Source organism: Anser cygnoides, chromosome 4 (genome assembly GCF_040182565.1).
Source record: "Anser cygnoides isolate HZ-2024a breed goose chromosome 4, Taihu_goose_T2T_genome, whole genome shotgun sequence".
Lineage (NCBI taxonomy): Eukaryota > Metazoa > Chordata > Aves > Anseriformes > Anatidae > Anser > Anser cygnoides.
The window spans coordinates 63,856,075-63,879,778 of record NC_089876.1 but is presented as its reverse complement, the minus strand read 5'-3'; the positions used below and the strand labels follow the sequence as shown (position 1 = coordinate 63,879,778).

Genomic DNA, 23,704 nt, shown 5'->3' with positions numbered 1-23,704 from the left:
TATGTGCCACATGTCACACCCAAATTCCTGTGTGAGGGCAACATCAAACAAAGTTTTTTGGCAGTACAAAGTCTCGTTCTGATGGTTGGCACAGATTGCCTGAAGGAAGAAGTTTTCTCTTTTGTCATTAGGCCAGCGTAGTGCTTTATGACTTCATCCTGCAAGTGTCTAGCTAGCAGCACTGGCCCTGATGGCAGCTGCATCGAAGGAAAGCTGTATCCTTTATCTAACAAGAGCTATTTTTCTCCCTGCCTAATTTAATACTGTGTGTTTTGTAAAAATTAACGTTCTCTGTTGGAGAGCATTACAATACACTGACATCTTTCTTCTTAGGGCCAATTTTTCCTCACCCTGCCTCAGGGCAGAGATATTTGTTGCTGCATTAATGAATAAGCAAAGCTAATGAGATTTTACTCGTAGTGAAGAGCTGAAGTATATGGGGCAGGGGGTGTTCAGTGTTGTCATGTGTGTGTTGGGGCACCTCTTGAATGTTTCCCTAAAGAGAACGTCCACCCTGTAGAAGCTGTAGTGGAGAGGAGGTACAGGCAGGGGGTTATTGCTGGATGCTTCTGCGCTTGGGGGGATTCGGCTGGTCTGCAGGGCTGCTACGTCACCAATTTTAACCTATTTTTTGCCCCAGTAGTGCTGCCAGAAGTAAGGGTTACGATGTACAAAGCTTGATTGGGCTGGCAGAAGAGTGAAGCTAAATACTATTATGGGGAGGCTCAAAAAGGAGATGTATTCACAGGTCTCGTTGGCAGCTGGATTCATGGATGTATTTTCTCTGCCTTTGGTTGTGTTCTGCGCTGCAGCACGGCACACAGTGGGCCAGCTCTGGATGTGTCCTGTGCTCCTGTGCCCACGGGAAGGTGAACTGCACCCACACGGGCTGCCCAGCCCTGGCTTGTGGAAGAGGGGAGCTGCAGTACACTGCTCAGGGAGCCTGCTGTCCCACCTGTGTGGGCCTTGGCGGTGAGTATCGCATCTGAACAGGACACTCTCTGGCTGCAGTGATCTCCCTGGCTGGCAAATTCGGAGAGCTTTTCTTTTTGCATTCTGTTCTGTTCGGAAGACACCGGGGTCAAGTGTTTCACTCAATTCTCTTTCTGTTCTTCTACCGTGTTTACATTTTTAACAGCTTCATCCCCAGGCCAGTAGCAAATGATAAGATTTCAGCAGTAAGCAGATGTGCCTAATAGCTCTTTATTATGGCTATTGCAATTTGAGGGAGAAGAATGCAGATATTTCCTATGTAGGGAGGATACTTTAGGCACTTACAGACTTGGACTGCAAGTTCCAGAAATGTCTGAGGTATTGGATACCTCTTCTTGCTAAAATCTAGTGGCCGAAGTGCATCCAGAGCTCTTAATTCTCAAGTCTAAAACCCTTGGAAACAGTTGAAATTGTTATCCTTATTTTCTGCTTTGACAGAACAGAATTTTGAATTCTGAGATGCATAAAGTCTGTGTTTTAACTGTGGGTGATGGAAAAGGGATTAAGGGACACTGAAAAAGAAAATGACCCGATGTTTTATTATCTCTTAGAGCCCTGCTACTTTGATGGCCGCTTGTTCCGGGATGGTGAGGACTGGCGCCTCGGTCAGTGCTCCAAATGTGTCTGCAGGGATGGCGTGACTCAGTGCTTCACAGCTTCCTGCCAGCCTGTGCTGTGCAACCAGGTCAGGACTCGTCGGCCTTCCAGGGACGCTGCTCCTGACTGCCTTCTTTCCCTTGGCAAGATCCATTTCTCACACTGATGTACAAGTTAGCAGGCACATCTTCTGCGTGACAAGTGGGAGATTTGAAAAAGGGAGTTTTGATGTGTGGAGTGATGGATAAGTCTGTCGGTATAAATGTGCTGTCCATCTCCTCCCCTCTACGTTCCTTCCCCACCAATTTACTCTTATCATGCATTTGCTGGCTGAATGAGCACAAATACTCTCTAAAGAAACTGCGGTTTTGGTTTTATAATTAAAAAAATGATGTAGGAAGGATCAGAAAATGTTTTTATTTCTCTGGGGGAAGGAACGAAAGCACAAGATTTTAACGGGAGTTTATCTTCATAAACTTTAGTATTTGGCTTGCAGCTTTGGACTTTTTTTTTTTTTTTACAAGAACTGTAGAAATACCGTTGAAAAAGTCAGTCAAATTTCACCAGTCAAATGCTGGTAAAATTCCCCTTAGAAATAAGACAATTTCAGCCAAAACAGAAGTCTCAGAGCACTATTCCTTACATCTGCTTGTGTTTAAAAAAAATAAAAAAACGGTAAGATGACTTACCCAAGCTCAAATAGTGACTCTCTGTTTTAGATCAAATGAGAGAATTGGGACATTTCTGTCTCTGAGGTCTTTGCTGTGGACAAACGATGACTTCTTAGCACTTAGGCAGTGATAAAACCAACCAAAACACCACAGGATTATATACAGTGCCAACACACTGGTCAGTAAAGACAGCAAAGTATGCACAATACGCTCTATAAAACTGATTTGATTTTTTCTAAATTCTGTTTATTATATTACGTAGTGGAAGTGCTTGAGGGCGTGTTACGCTCTTTGGTTTCTTTTCATTGAGCCCATTGTAGCAGGTTTTTTGGGCATCTCAGTGTGCTCCCTTACAACAGTATGCCATGCTAAGGACCTCTTGGAAATGCAGGAGCTGGCTCCCTGGGAGTCCCTCCTTCTGACCTTCACTTTGTTTTATAGGGGCTGCCATTTCCCATGAATGTTTTTATCTATTGTCACGCTCAAATGCTGAATCCAGAAGTTAAGCTCCCTTAAAATGTGTGCTTCAGCTGAGTGCACTTCCTTGTAACACCAAGGAAAAAAAAAAAAAAAGCAGTAGTCATAAACCTTTTTTCCTATTGATGCTTACCCAGATTACTATTACTGGACCAGATGCTTGTGCAGTTAACGCTTTTTTTTTTTCGATAGAAGGAAAACCCACCTGTTTCTCTGCATGCTAATTGTTTTGCTTTGTCTGGAGATATTCAATTACTATTAGTTGACTAAGTACTGTGCATTAAAACAGATTTATGCCTGCTTTACATTCCTCCCTTTCCCACCCCAAATGGACTGATGTTGCCTGCTGACTGATTGCACTAATGTTTAATCAGCTAATCATTAGGATTTAATTAGTGGAAACAGAAATTACTGTGTTGTTGCCGTGATGTATCTGAGAATAATCAGCTGAAAGCACACAAGTTAATGTAGCAGAAAGCCAATTCTGATGGGGCTCCAGTTGTTTCCAGCCAAGGAAACATGCCTAGTGGAAGGAGCGTTGACAGGATGTGTGGGGATTCTGTTCTGGTCTTGATCGCACCTAACATTTTCTTGCATGTGTCTTTTATCCCTCTCCCTTTCTTCCTTCTCAACTCCTTGTCAAAAGTGAATAAATAACTTCACCCCACAGGATGACACCATTATTAAACTCATTTTCCATCGTTCGGATAGAAGTTGTGCCTTAGTGCTGAGTGAGAGCAACTTCAAAAATGCTTGCTGCATGCAGTAGGGCACCTGAGTATGTCCCACCATAGGAGAAGAGGATCTGTGGGGCAGGGCAAGCCCTAACTTTTTAGCTCAATGTTAAGACAACATGAAAAATGTCAGGAGTGAAGAACATGCTTTCTGGGCATGTGTTCTCCCTGAACGTGCAACCCAGCTCGCTTCTTGCTTCCAGTGCAGAATGAATGTCTGGCAGATTGAGCTCACTGCACGTACTTGTCTGCAGGGAGCTTTGCCACTAGTTATCTCTGGCCAGTAAGCCACCAGAAGAACCAAACAGAAGGTCTTCGTTATGCTATCCCAACAAAACCCACGGTGAATGAGTTCTTTTAACTCTGCTGGCAAACCTGTGGTTGCTAAGTTTTATACAAAGTCATCCACTTTTTCTTTAAGACCTAGTGATTTGATTTACAAAGGAGATGACATGATAATGCTTGAGCATTTCTGCACTACTTTCAGTCCACAAGTCAGTCCTGCAGTCATCCTGATGTGGCTGGAGGGAGGTGTTGGTGAACAGTACTGTGCCCATTCCCAATCATTGCATGTACATGGTGTTGTAGCTGGGGGATTTCACGTTTTGAACAGGTGGAATTTGAGGCCTGAAGGAACAGTTATATTGATGTGAAGTGCCAGCTTATCCCAACATGATTTAAATCAGTCATGACAAAGCTTAAATTGGAATAGTCTAAGTTTTAAGCATAATTTTATACCTGCATAGTCAGTTGGGCTGCATGGATTTAACTAAAGCATAGCAAATGCCTCTGTACAGCACTCCTGAGATGGTGAGTGTAAATCACCCACTCAGAGCCTAATAATACAGTGGTGCCAGAAAAAAATCCCTCCATCTCATACTTCAGTGTGCTTCTCTGTACGGCTTTATATACACATTTTTTTCTCTGTCTATCTGTATACCTGAGCATGTGTCAGTACTTTTTTCTACTGCGTGTGTGTCTTTATCTGTACCTATATACCTGTCTACATATCTGGGTTTTGATTGCCATCCAAAGAAGAGCCAGAAAATGGGAAGGGGGAAATATTTTTATTTCTAGCCTTCTACATTGATCTCCTAGTGCAAAGATGGGCCCCAGATTTTAGAGCCAAAACCAAGCCTTGAGTGACTGTGGTTTATCACACAGATAGTAAACACCAGGAATTCCAGGCAGTGATGCGAAGTTGCATGTTAACTATTCATGCGCTTATTTTCCTTGTCTCACCTGCTTTCTATTTAGGATGAAGCTATGGTTATGTCTCCTGGAAAATGTTGCCCAGAATGTGTTCCAAAGCCCTGCTCGGTGTCAGGAAGAGTGTACCAGGTAAGCTCTGATGAGCCACACCAAAAGCCAGCTGTTCACAAGTTCTGGCACATACCTCTTTCCCTTCTCCCTCACGTCTGACTTTCTGCCAGCACTAATAGCTTAGTACAACCGTTGCTTTTTCTCTTCCTGGAAAGCCAGAAGAGTTGAAAGAAATTAGGACTAGATAAGAATTTGCTGGCAAGCAGGAAGAAAGTTTGCAGGGTGAAGCAGGTTAGTTACTTTCTTTTAAAGCTTTTTTGAAGGAGGAAAGCAAAAAGCACCGGTGAAGGTCAAAAGTATTCATAGCTTTCACTGTGTCATCTGGAATTAATTCAATGCACTGTTTAATGAATGTACATATGTGGGGTTTTCTTTTAACAATACTTTTTTGCTGATAATGATAGTGAAGGCCTCCCAGTGTCACTGGCTTGCAATTAAGAAGAAATGCACACCAGCATCATTTAAGCCTCATACCTCTTCTTCCTGTTTGTTGATCGTGTGGAAATAAGCATCTCTTAAGAAAAAAATTGGTATTGGATACAGATATGCAGAAGGAGCCATCATATTTAATAGGCAACACAGATTTATGGAAAGAATTTAGTTATTTATGGTGTTTTAACAATTGTATACATCTCTTGTGTTCTTTTCAAACAGCATGGTGAACAGTGGAAAAAAAACGCCTGCACTGCATGTGCTTGTCACAGAGGAGAAGTCAGATGTCTGAGAGAGACCTGTGACTCTATTACGTGTCAGAAGGTAGTTGAAAATCCTTCAGCTCTGATGCCCAGGCTTCAGATGTCACTTTGCCCACGTGAAAGGGTTCAGAAAGTCCTGCTTAATGGTTGTTGATGTTTTGTAGGGGGAGAACAAAGTGCAGCGTTCTGGAAAGTGCTGTGAGGAGTGTGTGTCTTCCAAGGGAAACTGTTTGTATGACGGCACAATCAGGTACCACAGGGAGATGTGGAATATTACTCGCTGTGACTTCTGCCTGTGTGATGAAGGTCAAGTCACTTGTCATGAAGCAGAGTGCGCTAAAGTGGAGTGTGCCAAGGTAAGAGAGGTTTTCTTCTTTCAAAAGGTATCCATCAAGTCCTGTGAATTTTTTTGCCCCCTTTTTTCTTCCTTTTTTCTCAACTGCCATTTTGAGACAAAGAAGCTGCCCTTCTTTTGGGCTCGTTTGGTGCAATTACCTTGAAAGCGCTTCACAGAAAAGGCGAGTAAAAACCTAGGATTTTCCATGCAAGGTTGACTGCTCAGAGGGGCTTGCACTGTGAAGGTAGCTAGTCTGAGTCAGTGGCTCATTTAACTTGGATTTTCTCCACCACTGCTGCCTGCCTGCTAATGGAGGGTCAGAGACATCTGGTTTCAGAAAAAACTTGCTTTACCAGGAGCTGAATGTGGGGAGAGATGTACAGGTCAGAGATAGTTAACGGCTGAAGAAGTGTTCCTTTTGTCTTCATTCGGTATGCAACTGTGGATTTCGGTAAGGTGGTTGGACATGGGAGACTGTGTTCTACTTTTCTCCATTTTTTCCATGCCATTATGGGCATGGAAGTGAAGCTGATAAGGTGTTTTATTCCAAATGCTGTTTACTCTAAATAACTTGACAGGTTATGTTATAGTTGCTCTATAGTGGATGTGGAAAATGCATTAGATAGGGTTGAATGTCTTTTAAACACACGCGTGCACACACCTTTTGGATTGCCTTCGTGCACTGCGGTAAGACTTCAGTGTTTGTTCTCACTGCATCTGTTTTTATCGGTGGGTTAATACCTGATCATACCAACTACTCCACAGAGTCAGGGAAGAGAAGGAAAGGAACTGTGGCCTTCTGAGATGTCTCTTTTCAGTGGCAAAGCTTTTCTGACGATTCCGCATGCATGATAAATTTTGACTAGTAGCACCCTTGTGTTGTGCCTGAAGTCCAGCCAAAATCCACACAGTGCACACAATGGGTTCACCAGATTAGATCATTTTAATGTGTGCTCAAAAAAAAGTTAGAATCCACACACAGGGTCCCAAACGATGCATCATACAGAGAGAATGCATCTAGGAATAAAAGTGTTCATCTGAGATTGGGCCCTTTAAATAGCAAAATTGCACTGAGTGTGGGACCCAAACTCTTGTTGCTGGTGCAGTGCTGATGATTATCATCTGACCTCAAACTGCATGGAGAGATTTTTCTGGATGGAAAGCTGTGATTGTCATAAAATCTTGAGCACTTGCATCTGTTTCAGTCAGCTTCCTGCATGCTTATGGCTGTAAATTGGATCATTTACACTAATGATGATGGCATGCTGTCATGGCTCAATAGGGAAAATGATTTAATATTCATTCTCATATCTTGGATTCTGACAAAGAATCCATTATTCAGAAAAGCCAGGGCTCTTTTACAGGACGATAGCTGGAGATGTTAACACATGAGGTTCAAAAGGGAGGGTTCAAAAGTGTGCAGCATTATCATTCATGCAGCTCTTTTTCAAACGGAGGCTCTCAAAGGTAACCACCGAGCTCAAAGCTGGCACAAGTAAAAATGATATAATTTATCAGAGTATGAACTGCTGCATTTTCGAATTGAATGAAGCGTGATTGCGAGGAGGAGAGTGGCAAGGAGGAAGGCAATGTCCTTTGTTGTAGACAAGAGTTGTGTTCCCATTTGATCAAAGATATTTGCCCAAGGATTTATTATCCAACGTAGCTTCCCTCAAGACAAACTGGCTTCCCCAAGTTATGTGTGGTCATAGTTTATCTCAGTAGTGCAAGGTGCCCATTAGTTAACTGCAATAAAATATTATCTCAAAAAGCACATAAAATATTTTCTTTTTCCTTTCCTTTTTCCTTTTTTTTTTTTTTGAGATGCAGGTTTGGATTTTAGGCACCTGCATCAGTAAATCAGAGCTGATGTGAAGCTAGGAGCATTTGGATTCATCTCTTCATTAAGGCACTATTAATTTTCTGGTCACATCGTCCTGTTTAAAACATAATGAGGCCACAGATATGAACTGCAAATCCTAGACAGCTCAACACAGTATAGCAGCATTATGTGAAGGTAGGGTGGAGGCTTAGCTTTTAAACCCTTTCAAATAAACCTGTGCAGAACTGCCGAATGAAAACGTCTGCGGTGGTTCTGACCTAATCTTCAAAAAGCCGTTTTCAGCAGGTTACTGACGAGCTGTGGGTGCAAGTTATGTGGCAGGCTGGGATAGCTTTGGATCTTGAAGTGGATGCGCTCAACCAAAGCTAGTCAGGCTGTCAGCATCACAAAATCCTGCTGAAGCACGTCCCAGCGCCCTGCTAAGTAAGCACACTTGGTGACGAGGTTCAGGTACGTGCCTGAGGTGCTCGGAGGGGATGCTGCAGCCCACCTGAATGGGCCGGTGATGGTGCCTGGGTTGCCCACCTTCAGTATTACTTCCAACAGCCCTAGCAGCCCCAGAACTACAGGATCAGGAAGGCAGAGCTCGCAGGGTGCTGCGTGCCTAACCCAGCCAGCAAGCTGCCAGCAGCATTCTGGTATTTAGAAGAAACAGAGGTAGAAGGTAGAGGTAGAGGTAGAGGTTTCCTTCCTTGCCTCCCAGCCCAACACGGCCTTTCAACATTCCCAACCCGAAATATTCGGAGTGATCTCTCTTCAGCAAAGCCACACGTGGCCTAGAAATCTCCGTAGCCTCTCCCTTTTCTGGCAGAGCAGTGTGGTTGCATTTTTGGAGGTGTAGGGGAGCCGTGTTCCATGCCTGGTTGTTGTTGGTTTTCCTGTAGTTTGTGTTTGCGTGTGGGTGGGGATGTGGGTAGGGCTGGGGGTGGGAGAGTTTACAACACATAACAGTGACATGAGAGCCAACCATCGCCAACAGCAATTTGAAATAATGATTTAAGCAGCAAAAATGTATAGAACCAGGGGAGATTCAGGCTGTGTGTGGTCCTTGAAGAGGAAATTGAAGCTGTTTCTTTTGATCTGTATCCTGGTTCTTTAAGATGAAGTCTCCCTCTTTCCTAAATATTCAGCTTCCACGAGGGCTTGTGACCAATCAGGGCACGTCATTCCTTTCTCCTGCTGCTAAATTCTTACCTTCAAACCAGAGCTGTTTAAGTGAATCCTGTGGAGTTATACATTTGTAACAAAGAACAGGCTTTTTCCATCTGGGATAAATAGAGCATGTGCTTTGAAATTCTCTTGGGAAAAAAAAAAAACATTGAAAATGAAGGTAAGCTTCTGTGCATTTGAATCTTGACAGTGGTCCAGTAAAATGCTGGAGATGGACAGTGACTAATGGCATTCCTGTTCTCTGTATTTGCAGTGGATTCTACTGGGGGGTTCTTTGCAGGATTTAGGGATGAAGCAATACCCTTTTCACTGAGTTCCCTGGCCTTCTCTGAGGTTTCTTGTGTGACTGCAATATTCATTAAGCACATTTTTCAGACTGTACCTACAGAGATGAAGTAGGATAGAGAGAAGATAACGTGAAATTAGATACTGAAGATTGCATTCCAGGGCAAGAGCTGTTCTGCCTCTGCATTCCACAGTATTTTTGGTATTGCTGATTTTGTTTGAATTGTTGCAACCTTTCTCTTCACAGGGTGAAGAATTAATTCACTTAGATGGGAAGTGCTGTCCTGAATGTATTTCGAGTAATAGTTATTGTGTTTACAAAGAACATAGAAAAGCTGTAAGTATCCTGGTACTTTGGAGCACATAATAGAGAATTCTGCTTTAGAGGTTTGGAGAACCGACTCTCCCTCTCCAGTTCCAAGAAGGATATTATTTGCAAGTATAGCAGAAAAATAATCCATTAATGTTATCTGCAGATTGCTTTTATAATTTACAGAACACTTGTTTATAATGTGTGCGTCTGGTGCAGAGTTTAAGTTTGCCTTGCTTTCCTCTGTGCGGTATAATCAATCGTTTTCCGTTAATATTTAATACACATACTCATTGCTTTCCTGTACATCTCGTGGAGTTAAAGATGACTGACTTTCATCCGACACAGAAGAGGCTGCATAGCAGAGGCAATGTATAGCATTCTGCCTATTCCATCAATTATGATTTTCTCTGTAACAAGAGTCCATTGTTTTATGAATATTTTCAAGGAATGTTTTTTCTGGAGTTGAATAGAAGGAGCAGGTTAAGTATCTTTGTTGAAATTTACCAGTAATGGACTTTTCATTGCTCTGGCAGATAAGGGCCGCAGCTAACGGCTGCTGTTTGCCAACAGATGTGAGAAATAAGAAGTTTAATGCTGCTCTTTCGTTTTTTTTAATGTTAACACATCCCTTTCCTTCCTCACATCTCTCTCTCTGACCGAAGTGAGGTAAAGCATATTCAGATATCAGGTTTATTCCAATTTGTGCTTTATCCCTTTCAAGAGAGGAACTGGCACAAAAGTTTCACGGGCAAAAGGCTTGCTGACACTTTTCTGCCTCTTGACTTCCTCACCTGGTACCAGCAGAGCCTCAGCCATCGAGGGCAGCTTCAGTGACCTTCTGAGCAGACCCAGGGATCGCAGAGGGTGTGAGATCTCTCCCCTCCGTTGACTTGTAAAAGTAGGCAGCGTCAGGCGGGCAAAGGAGAACAAGGCAACAGAAGAGAGGAGGAGAGGAAGTCAAATGCTGCTGAGGTTAGAAATTTACCTTGTGGTGAAAAGGTCATTATGCAAATGAATAGATTCACACCCAGAACAGACTACAGGTATCTGTTCAGAGAAAGGGCAGATTCAAAGACTTGTTACTGGACTGTGAAAAAGAAGGGGACAAGTGAGGCAGCAAGATGTGGGAACACAAGAAAATGCCTTCAGTTAGAGCAGTTGAAGATAGGTGTAGAAGCAGAGAAGACTGCTAACTGAAAAACACCCCGGTTTGGGGAGGGAGTGCTGAGAGGAAGTGCAATTAGGGATTCGTGAGCACTTTGCAGATTGCCTTGATCTGGAGGGCGAACATTACAGAGCTGCACGGTCCCACATCACCTGAAGCAGCCCCCAAGATGTTTAATTCGCTGCTAGCACTGATGTAGCCTGGAAATATATCTGGGGATTTCCATGCATGAGGAAAACACCTCATTTGTTCAAAGGCTCCCTGTTGCTGTGGAGGCAACAAGCAGCAGGGAATCCCCGCCGGGCGGCAGGCCGGCTGTCACTGCTGAAGCACGATCCAAGCCTGGCCAGGCTGCAGAGCTCGGCAGCTGTGCCCGTGGTGCGGGGTGCTAATGCTGCCCGTTTGGTGTCACCTTTTGCAGAGCGGAGAGAAATGGAAGGAAGGGCCGTGCAGCGAGTGCGAGTGCCGGGACGCCGAGGTGATCTGCTTGCAGCGCTCCTGCCCACCCTGCCCGCCGGGCAGCCTGCCTGCTGGGCTGGAGGGCGACTGCTGCCCGCGCTGCCAGCCAGGTACCGACCCAGCGCCAGGCGGCTCTCACCGCCGCTCGTGAATTTTAACTTGTCTTCAGTTTGCAGTTGTAAATTGACCGTTTTCCACATGTTTCTGGACCTGTTAGAGCGAGGCCAGAGGAGGGCCAAAAAGGTGATCAGGGGGCTGGAGCACCTCTCCTAGGAAGAAAGGCTGAGAGAGCTGGGGATGTTCAGCCTGCAGAAGAGAAGGCTCCAGGGAGACCTCATTGAGGCTTTCCAATACTTAGAGGGTTCTTATAAAAAGGATGGAGAAGGACTCTTTACTCGGGTAAATAATGATAGGACAAGAGGGAATGGTCTTAAACTGAAAGAGAAGAGATTTAGATTAGACATTAGGAGAAATTTCTTCACTGTAAAGGTGGTGAGGCACTGGAGCAGGTTGCCCAGAGAAGTTGTGGGTGCCCCATCCCTGGCGGTGTTCAAGGCCAGGCTGGATGACCAACCTGATCTAGTGGGTGGCATCCCTCCCCATGGCAGGGGGGTTGGAACTAGGTGATCTTTAAGGTCCCTTCCAACCCCAGCCATTCTGTGATTCCATAATTAAGGTTTCTGGAGAGGCTTAGGGCTCTATCCAAAGGATGGAAGACAATCCTGCTGACTTCCCTTCCCTTAAATCATGGCTTTCCACTGGCAAAAGATGGGATGGTGTTTTGAAAATGTTTTGTCTATTCCTTTATATTCAAGACAGCAAGTTTTATAAGGCAGAGGTCTGTACCTTTGCAACTCCTAACAAGTGTTTTGGAGTTTATGGGCTCGTGAGTATTTCTCAGGAGCGGGAAGGAGAAGGAACCTGCCTGCACTGTCAAGCCACAAGCTCACCTGGTGCTGGATGGCTGCCAGTTAATAATTGTTTGGAAAAATCAAAATAGCCTTAGCTATGTGTTAATTTTGCATATAAATTCATTTTTCTCCAGGACATTTTCATTCTCCTTCATTTCCACTTCACAGTTAGTATGCTTTACATTTCCTAGTTGGTAGGCTTTATCTGTGGTTTGCTAATTTTTCATATTGGTAGCTGTTCCTGTTGTATTCATCTAACTTTGGTTTTATCAGAGTGCTCCAGTTAATGGTTTATCTGAGTAAAAAGAAAATAGCTTCACAGTTTAATTATGCTGTCATTTCCAGGAGTGGCTTGGCACATTTGCCATATTAATGTTTTAAAGCTTATTATTTACTGCATGCTAATAAAAATGCAAAGCACTACAAATTGAAAAGTGAGGAAAATGGGTTTTGGGCAGTTCAGATACAATTGTCCTGGATTTTCAAAAGGGAACAGTGCCTGCATAGACTCCTAAGGAGAGGACAGATTCTAAAGTGCTCTCAGCACCCATCTGTTCTTCTTCTTATCAAGGGGTACCACTGTGTGCTGGTTACCCTTGAAAATCAGGCCTCTTCTTTCAGCTTCTGCAGTGGTAGTGCTCTGCCAAAGGCATCCTTTGAAGTCATGGCAGTGGACGAACAGAGCCAAACCTGCATTTTTGTGTCCTGATAGGCAAATGGAAATTTCCCTTGCCAAAGCCTACAGTTTTCTCCTTTTTTTTTTTTTTTTTTTCTGTTTTTGCATCAGAGTGGATGAGAAACAAATGCAAAACGCAGCCTGCAGCAGTTCAACCTGTGAGCCAGGAGCACCAGCTCCTAACACATCTGCATCTTTAAAGCCACTAAAAATTCATGGCTGCTTCTCACAGATGTGCTGGGGGAAGCAGGCAGACAGAAGCCATTTGTTCTCAGCCACTGTAGAGCATCTAGCCCTAAGCACAATGATATTTTGGTGAAAAACAGCAAATATGCCAGCTTACTGAGAACATTTGTGTTGGAGCAGAGGGATTTTTTTTGTACTTAGAGAAAAATTGCCTGTTCTGTGGCTCTCCGAGCAAGTCCGTTCATTGTCAGCCTGTAAGGATCGGGCAGCATGTACCTTCAGGAAGTTACTGGTAAGAAATAGAGACAGAACTTCCTATTCATTTCTCCTGCTTTTCCACTTTGGATTCCTCATCACCTTACAACTGTCTGCCTTCTGTAGCTCCTGAGTCCCGATTCTTTCCTTAGGTATAACTGCCTGGAAACTTGCAGTTTATTTAGTGTAAATGAAGGAGAGTTTTCAGCATTGAGTCCGTTTTTGCTGACTCGTCAGCAAAAAGGAGCAGCTTTTCTTCCAATGAGCAAAATAAGCTCAGTAGTAAAGAAAAAAATAGTCTTCCTCCTGGCTTCTGCAGGGAGATCAGCCATGCCCTTTGAGAAAATAACCTGTGGTCAAACAGTGTTTGCTACAGCGCTGGGACACAAAGCTTTTGACTGGAGGGGATGTGGTCTGCCACCTGTACTTTGACCAGGTGTGGGCACAGTCTTGACTTATTGCAGGGTTTAGCTGAAGGAAATTCAAATTTAGGTTGTTTTGAGCCATTAATTCCTGATGACCTAGGATTTTTACTGTTGAGCAACAGTGTGGACAACGAACATTGCTTTTATCAATAAAAAAGTCAGGAAACCAGAGTCTCAACAATACCCTCCCACATATCAGAATAAATAAATAAATATCATGTTTAGCCCCTTGCATGCCATTTTGGAAGAAAGCCACTCCAAAACTAATGCACCTTGAACCAGCAACAGAAGCTAATAAAGAATTTTACTTGGATTTTGGAATATGCATTGCTTTATGTCTTCCTGGCTGAAAACACTCCTCTTGGTTTTTGCCTTTGCGTCTTTTCTTTGTGCTAGCTGAGTGCCACCCAGACTGTCTGACCTGCTCTCACTCCTTTGATCACTGCAACGCCTGCCGTGATGCAAGGAAGCAGCTGCAGAATGGGCGCTGTGTGGAGACCTGTGCACCGGGCTTCTACCAGGATGGGGGCACTTGCTTAGGTAACCTCTGCAAGAGTTATATGCCCTGTCAGATGACTCTCCTGGGGCTTGCCGTGCTTTTGTCTGCAGGATCCCCCAGGCTTACTATAAACAGATTGTCTGGCTGTGCTTGGAAAAGCAGTCAGGCACATCCTGAACAGTAGCCATGAGCTTAAGGCTTTCAAAGGTTTCGGGTGGAAGCCCCTGAAAAATGTGAGTTCTCAAATTCTTTTGCAAACGTGAGACAAAATCGTCTCTTAATCAGAGCAGGGGTGTCTTGCTGCATCAAGACGTTTAGAATTAATACATCTTTCTTTTCCTTTGCTTTCTCTTGGAAGCCTGCAATGAAACATGCTCAGCCTGCACCAACGGATTTGAGTGCTCCTCGTGCCAGACATCCCTGCTAATGAAGAATGGGCAGTGTGTGACCTCATGTGGGAAGGGGTACTTCCAGGATCAGTTTCTGTGTGCAGGTAACCCAAAGCTAAAAAGACTGCAATGCTTTGTGATAGCAAAATGGCAGACAAAAGCTGTACCCAAACTATCAGATAGATAGACTCTCTGTTGAGGGACATGCTGTTGACATAGGTGTTAATATTCACCCTAGAGTTAAGCAGGGAGTGAACAGAGGAACCAAAGTCATACAGTGTAAAACTGATTACTGGTTGGTTTACTCATTAAAATTCCTCAGCTGATGGGTTTGGTTGGTCTAAAACTCTGTGCTTTTGTACAGGTCAGTTTCTGATTTTCAGCTCTGTCCTCTTCCAGTTCAGAATTCTCTTTTGGAAATGTTATTGGTGGTGTCGAGGGTTCAGAGCAGGGTGTATGCATTAATTTTACAGAGGATATAACACCCTGAACCGTGCCTGACAATCTGGTCGCCATAAGGGTTTTCTCTTGAGTTCAGTGTGAACTAAGCTGCAGCTGCTAATGGCAGACCTCTCAGGAGGCAGTACTCTGAGGTGGAAAATTATTTGGAGGAATGGGGGATCGATAGGACCCAGAAAAAAGCACAGAAAACACTTCTTGGAAAAGTTTTATCCTGTGTTACCATTATTCCTTTCATATGGTGCTCTCTCTTCCTGAAAGTTTCTTGGGCTAACTGTTCTCGGGAAGAATATTTACAGAGTAAATTATTAATTCCGTAAGACACTGAGATGTGTCTAAATCCTACATCTTAATTATTAGAAAGACTGAGATTAAGATTGGCATGTTACAGTTTTCTCTTTGATGGAACCATGATAGTGTTTTTATGAGCTTCCTACACTCCTTTGAAATATTTGTATTTTTTCCCAAACTGTAAAGCAGTTGCTTTTTCATTGTGACAGTTTAATTGTTTTCTCTAAAGTTAACGCTTTTCTCCTCTTGGTGTTGGCCTTTTTAGAAAGCTTCTAATTTCTACAGCTCTAATTCAGCAGAGGTGTGAAGCACATGCTTAACTTCTTGAGCCATCATTTTAATTTCTTTGGGACTGGCCCAACTGCATAAAATTAAATACAGGCTTAGAACTTAGGGCAGGTTTCAAGGGAAAGCACTTTTGATTCCAAGTTCAACTTCCTTTTCTAAAGTGGTTTGCCTTGAAGAGCTGATTATTTGTTTCAGGTTCTGAAAATTTGAGAAACCTGTGTCTTTCAGCAGAGACTGGAAGACTAGGGCCCCATTGTGCATGTATAAATAGAAAAGAGAGACCCAGTCCAAAAGAATTTACAGTCTTAAGTACCAAATAATCTTCTACTTCATTTGGTTTTATTTTACCATTTCCTTTCCACCTGCTCCCAGTGTTTTAATTGGCAGTGCCCATGTACTGCTGGAGCAGTAGGGAAAGGCTAATGTTTCATTTTATTACTGGTTTGTAGATTACTGATTGTACATTCCATCCAAATTTGCAGTCACGCATGCTTGTAGCTGAAAGTTGCTGGGAAAATTTGTTCCTGTTTCCTCAGAGGAATTAAACCAATTTGCTTTAGTTCTGCCTGGCTGCATTTTCTGTATAAAGTAAAACCAGTGGAGAAAGTCTTAAATTGCAGATACGGTCCCTAACTTGTTTCCATTCACTCTTTCTTTGTAACCTCTTCATTTTTATAAATCTGTAATCTGATTGTCCAGACAGGCCTTAGGCTGTTGAGGAATAATTTTCTCGTAATCGTTCTAACATCTGCGATAAGCACGTTCCAAAAGCGTAAAAAGGATGAACGGGGCTCTGTTAATGGTTACGGTTCCAGTAAACTCTCTCTTGAGGAATTCACTCTGGAGATGAAAAACACCTGTAAAAACAGGTTTCTTACTCCGTCCTGCTGCTGAGACACTGTTGTCAGAGTTGCAACAAAAGACAAGGAATTAGTCTTTCCTTTTGTTCACGTTTTATCACATCTGGTTTAACTGAATCCATTTGAAATTTTGCAGTGCAGTTGTTTGATCTCTTCCCAGTTTTAGTCTTACGGCAGGCTTGTTTCCTGCCTCCCTCCCTACACCTGCTTCTCTAAAGTATTAAAACCAGTAAGAGAAAGTAAAGTTGAGAATAAGAAGTGATAGACTCAGATATGCAGTGGTGTATTTAAAGGTCATGGGTCGCTTTGAATTGGGCTTGTGGCGGAGCAGTAGAAGCAGTCTTCCCTGTCAGAAACAGGCCGTGGAAACAGTTAAGAACCCCCCCACCAAAGGCAAAGCAAAGTGAAGCAAAAAGAAAAGATGTCTGCCTGGTAGAACAGAAGGGCTCAAAGGACTTGCAGTGCTCAGTGCTCTCATTGCATTTTTCTAACTTAATTATTTATGTTTTCAAGATTATTCAAAAGCTAAGGCAGAACGCAAGTGTTCCTGCTTTGATCTCCCAAAGCGCCGATGTTGAAACGTGTAACTTGACACTAACAGACCCAGCTAGCTCTGCAGCAAAGCGCTCGGATTTTTGTTCACAACCTGTTGTTTTTCTCTGCTGCTTCCTGCCTGCAGAGGCTCACCTGGAGAGGAAATGACTGAATGGGTCTAAGCTGACCTTGCCAAGCCCACAGTAAGGATGGCAGGTTAGAGGTGCTTATTGGTAGCACGCAGCACAGAGCCTGGACCCTTCTGTGCTTTCCCAAAGCCAGGCAATAATTTTGCGTTGTGTTCTTGCTGGGGTGCCCTTTGCACTAGCCCTCCCGCTGTTTTTAAGCCAGGAAATATTACACATGGATGAGAGACAGTTTGAGAAGTGGATCTTTAATTGACTGTCGGATTTCTGGTCAATCACAAAAGAACAGAAACATCACTACTCTGGATCTCTCATCTTTAAAAAGCCCTGGGCCCATGTCATCTCTGCATGACTCCTGAGGAACAGCACAGAAAGAGACCCGTTGGCTCAGGAGCCACTGGAGTGCTCTTGCTCTCACCGAGAGGCGAGACCTCTGAAGTTTTGTCTGGTTAGTGTTGATTTTCTGCGAAGATACCTAACTGCAGCTTCATGAATGCCATTGCATCAGCTAAGGCAGAGAATTGTGCATCCTGTTGCAAGAGAAAGGTCAAATACATTCTTATGAATGTCTTGCCTTCAGCAGCAGTGTCTGGTTAAGGTGCAAGATCTTGCAAGTGTGTCCAGTATCCACACTGAAGGGAACAGGGAACACAAAGTGGCTCCTACCAAATCTGATCTGAAAACAGCAAGGAAGGGTGAAAACAGTTTCCTGGCAATGCCATCACTTCTGTTGACATGTTTTCACACAGCCGCTTGCTGCAGGCAAAGATGCCTTAGCTGACAGTGGCTCATTGAATGCTTCCATTTTTCCCCTGCTTTTTCAGTGAAGTTGGTGACTGGCTGTTGGGGCAAGGAGCAGCTGTCGAGTCTGGAAGTGATCCAGTGCTAAAAAGAGCCAAAGCTTCTGCAGGCAGGGTGTGTCGGAGGAGTCTGTGGGCTTTGTACTCAGGGAGAGTTTGCAAAGCAGAGCTGGTAACTGGGGCACTGTGTCAGAGCTTGGTCTCTTGCTCCAAAGACTTGTCTGTTGTCCTACCTTGCGGAGATTGTCACTGATCTTGTACTTTGAGTCGTTTGCTCTCCTTCCAAATGCTAAATGGGCCTGTCTTGCTAAGAATCAGGTTGCATCCTTTCCTTTTCCTCCCTTCTTCCAAATCCACTGCTTAAATCCCCTTCCTTTCTGGCTGAAAGAAGATGTATGTCAGAGAGATATACTCTGTCAAGATGCAGAGGATCTGTTTCTTATCTTTTTGCCAAATTCACTGCACCTTCTCCGAGGGTCTGACAACCTCTGGCAGGTCGTAGTTCCTTTCTCTCACCGTAGCTGAGGTACCACAGAAGTCATCCCCCACCTGGGAAGACCTGCAATTTAAACACAATAGCTGCCTCACTTGAAAGCTGCTGTGATACCTGCCAAAAAGGCTTACGAGGGCCAGAGCCAGAAGTGAAGGTGAGCTGGGAGAGAGGGTTGTTGGAACCACGATCAGGCGTGGGTGAGGACAGCCCTGAAGAATGGCTGCATGCAGACGGGGGCAGAGAGGCAGTACTGCTGGGCAGAGTCTCCAGAGAGGAGCCTGGTCCAGCCACGGCGAGGACCTTTCCAACATGGGTATTGCTTATATGGCTTAGACCCAGCAAAACGGCTGCTAGTGGAAGGAGGCCAAGTCTTTCTTTTGCCCTACACAGAGGGACAGCTTAAGGCAGCTGTATGAGAGAACAAGGCTGAGGTGAGGAGGTACTCAGGAACATTTGGTCTGCTGCAGGCAGCGAACGGTGCCTGGTGGGAGGGAGAGGCTTAGAGCCCAAGCACAGTTGCCCAGCTGACCTGGCTTTCATCGAAAGGGCATTTTGAATACAGCTGTATGCAAGGCTGTCTGCTTTTGAACGGAGTCTGGAGGCCAGGCAACCATGAGGGAGAAGCCTTTCCTGGAAAGGAACAGTATCTCCAGAGAGGACTTGAGAATTTTTGGAAATAACTGGGTAACTTCGGATGTGTCAAAGTATTTAGGCAGGTCAACAGTGAGGAGGTCAAGCTGTGCAGTGGGAAATGTATTATTAGGAGCTCGAGTCCTGCTGTCCAACCTTTCCAAAAGATGTTGAAAGTTAGAGAGAGCTCAGAGAGGAGCAAAACAGTTGTGGCTGGAAGGTGAAGTGAGGACATTTCAGTCCTTAGGAATTTACAGCATGAACTCATACTCTGCAGTTAACTTGCAAGTGTAGACGTGCCCTGAGAATCATCCAAGCTGGAATGAGATGCAGCTTTCTATCAGCAAGGGAAATTATCAACTGGAGCAGAAAAGTGTGCACAATCTTCACCTTGAGATGGGATGCCCAGTATTCATCGTGTTGTGATTCAGCCACGATTAGATGCACGTGACAGTTGTGACATATGTGCTGGTTTACCTTGCCGTAGGAGTGAGTGGTGGAGAGCCTTTCGGGTGCAGGATGATCAGCATCCTTGTGAGGGACTCCTCACATGGAAGTATTCAGGAGATAGAATAGTCACAGCTTTCTGGAGACATGAGGAATAATGCAGGAGAGAAAAGTGAACAGCCAGTTGCAAGGCAATAGAAGAGGAAGATCAGAAGAGGTAAAATAAATAAAGGTGGAATTAGGGAGAAAGAAAATCAAGAAGGTCAAAGGACCAAGTGCTGGGCGTGTACTCAAATGTCCTGTGTCTTGGCCCCATAAGTTCTCCCTTTTCTAACCCCACGCATGTCACATCACACCTCTCTGTGTTCCAGTTGCCTGCCTATGAGATGGAGAGGATAATGCTTCCCTGCCTTGGGGAGGGATGAGATCCACTCACATGGGATGTTTGTCTTCTGCGCAGTGTGACTCATATATAAGCACAAACATAGGTGCTCTGTCTCGTTAATTAACAAACCACAAGAGCAATTGTGGCCTGAAGCAGACAGAAGAAGCATAAAAACCATGCAAAACAGGAGTGAGAGGGGAGTGTTGGTGATTGCTTGTTTGCTGTAAACTTATTTACAGCTACGTGCTCTGCTGCATAGTCATTCCTTCTCCGTTCTGCACTTGCCCTGAAATATTAGATGTCGTCCTGGATTGGAAACACTTCACTCTCACCTGTTCCTGGGGACAGGAAGAATTGCCTCTCATTTAGGGGTTTATTTTGGCAGGAAGGTGTTTGCTTTTGTCACTGTTCCGTACATAGGCGTGCTCTTAGTTGTGTGGATTAAGCTTCCCAGAGAGTGCCAGATTTATTGCTGACCAGCTGCTGCTGCATCTGCTGGTCCCTGCCTTACACTTAACTCAGAGCTGAGTTTTTCTTGAGTGGCTACAACTTCAGGCATGTTCGTGGATATGGGGCAAGTGTCATAAGGTGCTGTTTTATCCCACCTTCTGTGGTCTGGGAGTACAAGCATGTACCTGCCTCATTGTGAAAGACTGAATCGAAGAACATCTTTAGTACATATTTGGGCGTAATCGAGAAAAAAATGTAATGGTTAAAGGAACTGTAATTTTTACAGTTAGTGCAAGCATTGGTAGGACGGGATTTAATGTGCGTCTTCTGCACGGATCCCATAAATGGTGAGCACAGTGGGCTGCATTTTCCTCACAGCTGAATTTGGACAGTTTTAAATAAAACTCATTCAAATAAAAATTTCAATAAAGCTCATTCAACAGCTGCTTTGGGAGGCAGAATTGATCTCCCTACAGCTATTAGCTGAATTGTAAGACATCATCATGGGTTGAGGATGACTGTTCTGCCTACGTGTTCCTGTGCCCAGGTTCCTGAAAGGGCATTTTTACTGCCTGTACTGCCGGCATGTGCTGTACTTCAGGTATATGGTGTCAGAGAAAAGACAGGCAGTGCACGCTGTCCTGGACCAGGGACCCACTGCCCCCATGTCCCCAGGAATTACTGAGTCTGATCACGCAAGAATTTCTGCCCTGCCCAACAAGGGTCAGCCAACAGGCAGAACTGAGTTATTCCTGCACGGGTGCAGAGTCCTGGCAGGGCAGAAAGAGTTGTTTCTAGATGTAGGCCATCTTGTTTCTAATTTTGCGGGATCTTCACTGCAGCCCTGCCGTCTGATTCTGTGTTTGCTCATGAAGTTGGCTTACTGTCAGTAGTTGCTGCAAGGATTTGATTGCAGGAATGTTTTTTCATAGTGTGTGACAGGGACTCTTCCCACTTCCCTTCCGTTTGGGCTCATGCAGCACCCAGCACCGTGATGAGCAGGACTTGGCAGGGTTACCAACATTCTCCTAATCTGACTACAGCTCCAGAGACAACAGCGATGTATGTTACATGTCACACTGCGTGTACAAAGCAAAGGTGTAAATCGTACCCCTGAGATGAGTCGACTTGGATGAAAATACTAACATAGCAAAAGCAGTTATCCTTTGTCTTCTTTTCCTTTTCTGAAGTAGTGAGTGCCTCTGAATTTAAGGTACAAAACTGCAAATAAATGAATTGCTGCAAATTCTTCATTTTAAAACGATGATTGGAAGTCGATCGTTCATTAATCTTTCACCTTTCTTTCTTGCAGCTTGTCATGAGTCCTGTTCCTCGTGCTGGGGACCTGCTGACAACAATTGTTTGTCCTGCAAAGACATGTCACACGTGCTAAAAGCAGGGCTCTGCGTGGCCAGCTGTGGACAGGGATTTTATCTGAAGGATGGAATCTGTAGTGGTAAATGCCTGTTTTCTTCCTCTAATTGCAAGAAGCTTGAGAAATGCTCTGCAAAACAGAAATCAATATTTCGTTTAGCCATGCAGCAGCTGTGATTTTATTCACATCTAAGAAGCCAGATGCACCTCGTGCATAAATATCGGATGAGGAAAGCTGATGTTTGTTTGTAAGATTATTAATTCATTTAATATAATCAGATGCTGAAAGGTTTAAGTTTTTTTTTTCCTTCATTGAACAGCTTGAAAGCCTGACTGAGTTGTTTCTGGGGGCTTGACAAATCCATTTGTCTGCGGAAAGAAAAATGGCCCTTGCCAGCAGGTTTCTATAAATTTGATTATAATTCAGCATCACAGTAACTAATACCTGCACAACAGATGAGGCTTGAGAGCTGGAAAGGTTTTCTCAGAAGAAGGGGAAGAGAAGGCTGGAGGGAATTAAAGACCCAAGTCAAACAGATCGTGAAGGGGAAAAAATCAAAGGTTTTAAAATGTCCTGCAACCGTTCAGGCCCTTCTTGTGTTTCTGGTGGCAGCCACCTCCAGCTGCTTTGAAGGACTCTCCAGCATAGCCGGTAGTGTTGATGCAGGGGTTGGTTGTGTTTATATAGCCCTGTCTGAGACACAGCTAGCTAGAAAGCCTAAAACCTGGAGCATGTTGACAAAATTGTTGCTATTCTCACCACTTCTGGATGAGTCACATTTTGACCAGGTTCCCCTTCAGTTTGGTTGATGTCTATACCAGTAAATTTGACACACCTGTGTTTTGCAATGCGCAGAATTGAAATCTTACATCTAGCTAGAAATCAAGTAAGCCTAAAGTGAAATTTTACTCCGGTGCAGCTTGGCCATATTCGTGATTTTATTGCCAGTGATTTCTCAAAACTGCATAGCTGTTCTCCACACCCGCCAGGATTCAGGCCTTTCATCTTCCACCAAAAGCATTGATTTTGATACCCAGCTGGAGACCTGTAAGCTGTTCTAAGAGAGGCTGTCTGACTGGTGAAAAGAAACTAAAACTGGTTAAGTAAAATGCTTGGCCCCTCTGAATACACAGCAGCAGTTCTGCTGACTTAGGGAAGGCAGAGTTTCGTACCACTTCTCCTAAACAACAGGTCAGTTAACTTCAGAACTGATTGCCCGGGAGAATACAGACCACAGGAATTGATTAGAAACGTTATCATGCTTGACTTTAGATGTACTTTCACACTTACAACTTTAATTTGAAGAAAAGGGAAAGAGGGGGGAGAAATAATAATTTTTTCTGCTCAACTTTTCTCCCAGCTTTTACTTCCTGCACAGTCTGAGAACTGATGTTTGTTGTACAAAGCTATGTAGATTTATAAGATGGATTATTTGTGAGACCATTGTTGAACAGGAAAAAACCAACCAACCAAACAAACAAACAAAAAACATTAGCTGGAAGGTTTTTTTCTGTATGTCCTGGGACATGTACACCTGTCTCTGGATTCACTGGATAGGTGTTTGAGCTTTTCATTAGGAAACAAAAAAATAGATGGAAGAGTGTCTGGTCTGCATGCAATGTGCAAAGTTGATGTCCACTCTCAGCTTAAGGTATCACTCAGTATGGCAGCAGACCAAAGTTGCAGGCAGGCAGAGTCCTTTACACTGAGTTTCAGAGCATTAATGTAATTTTAGCTCGGCCACTTAAGTTGGTAATGTTGCTGCCGGGAAGAAAATCCTTTCAGACCTGAGGTGTGTGCTGACCAAATGGGAGGCAACCCTGCTGCAGGCAGGGAAACAGAAGCTGGAAAGCAGCAGTGAGATCCTCCACCCCACTTCACCTCGCTGGAGCATTAGCACCAGAAAGCACCAGCAGCGGTAACAGTTGGGTCAGGCATAGAGATGCAAACCTTTCACTCCAAATGGCTGCTTATGGAGAACAGAAGACCAGTGGGATTTGTAAGAGTCTTCCTTGCCCCGTGGGGGCTGCGAATGTGAGGAGGTAGCGTGGCTGTAGGCCTGTTCCTGCTATTTGTACTTAGGAGTCCTGGACATGATACGGGTCAGTGAGTACGTGTCTGCACTCACACGTCTACCCCTGTG

The 23,704-nt window shown here is 44.1% G+C and overlaps 1 protein-coding gene across 1 annotated transcript in view; it reads left to right on the top strand.

The window, feature by feature from the left end:
* Positions 1–23,704, top strand: part of FRAS1 (Fraser extracellular matrix complex subunit 1) — a 160,441-nt gene that overhangs the window by 56,023 nt on the left and 80,714 nt on the right. The window contains exons 5-14 of the mRNA XM_048049754.2: positions 813–972; positions 1,545–1,678; positions 4,730–4,813; positions 5,450–5,551; positions 5,655–5,846; positions 9,373–9,462; positions 11,025–11,172; positions 13,912–14,055; positions 14,373–14,507; positions 21,499–21,642. Coding sequence (XP_047905711.2) covers positions 813–972; positions 1,545–1,678; positions 4,730–4,813; positions 5,450–5,551; positions 5,655–5,846; positions 9,373–9,462; positions 11,025–11,172; positions 13,912–14,055; positions 14,373–14,507; positions 21,499–21,642 — 1,333 coding nt within the window. The remainder of the gene's footprint in view (positions 1–812; positions 973–1,544; positions 1,679–4,729; positions 4,814–5,449; positions 5,552–5,654; positions 5,847–9,372; positions 9,463–11,024; positions 11,173–13,911; positions 14,056–14,372; positions 14,508–21,498; positions 21,643–23,704) is intronic.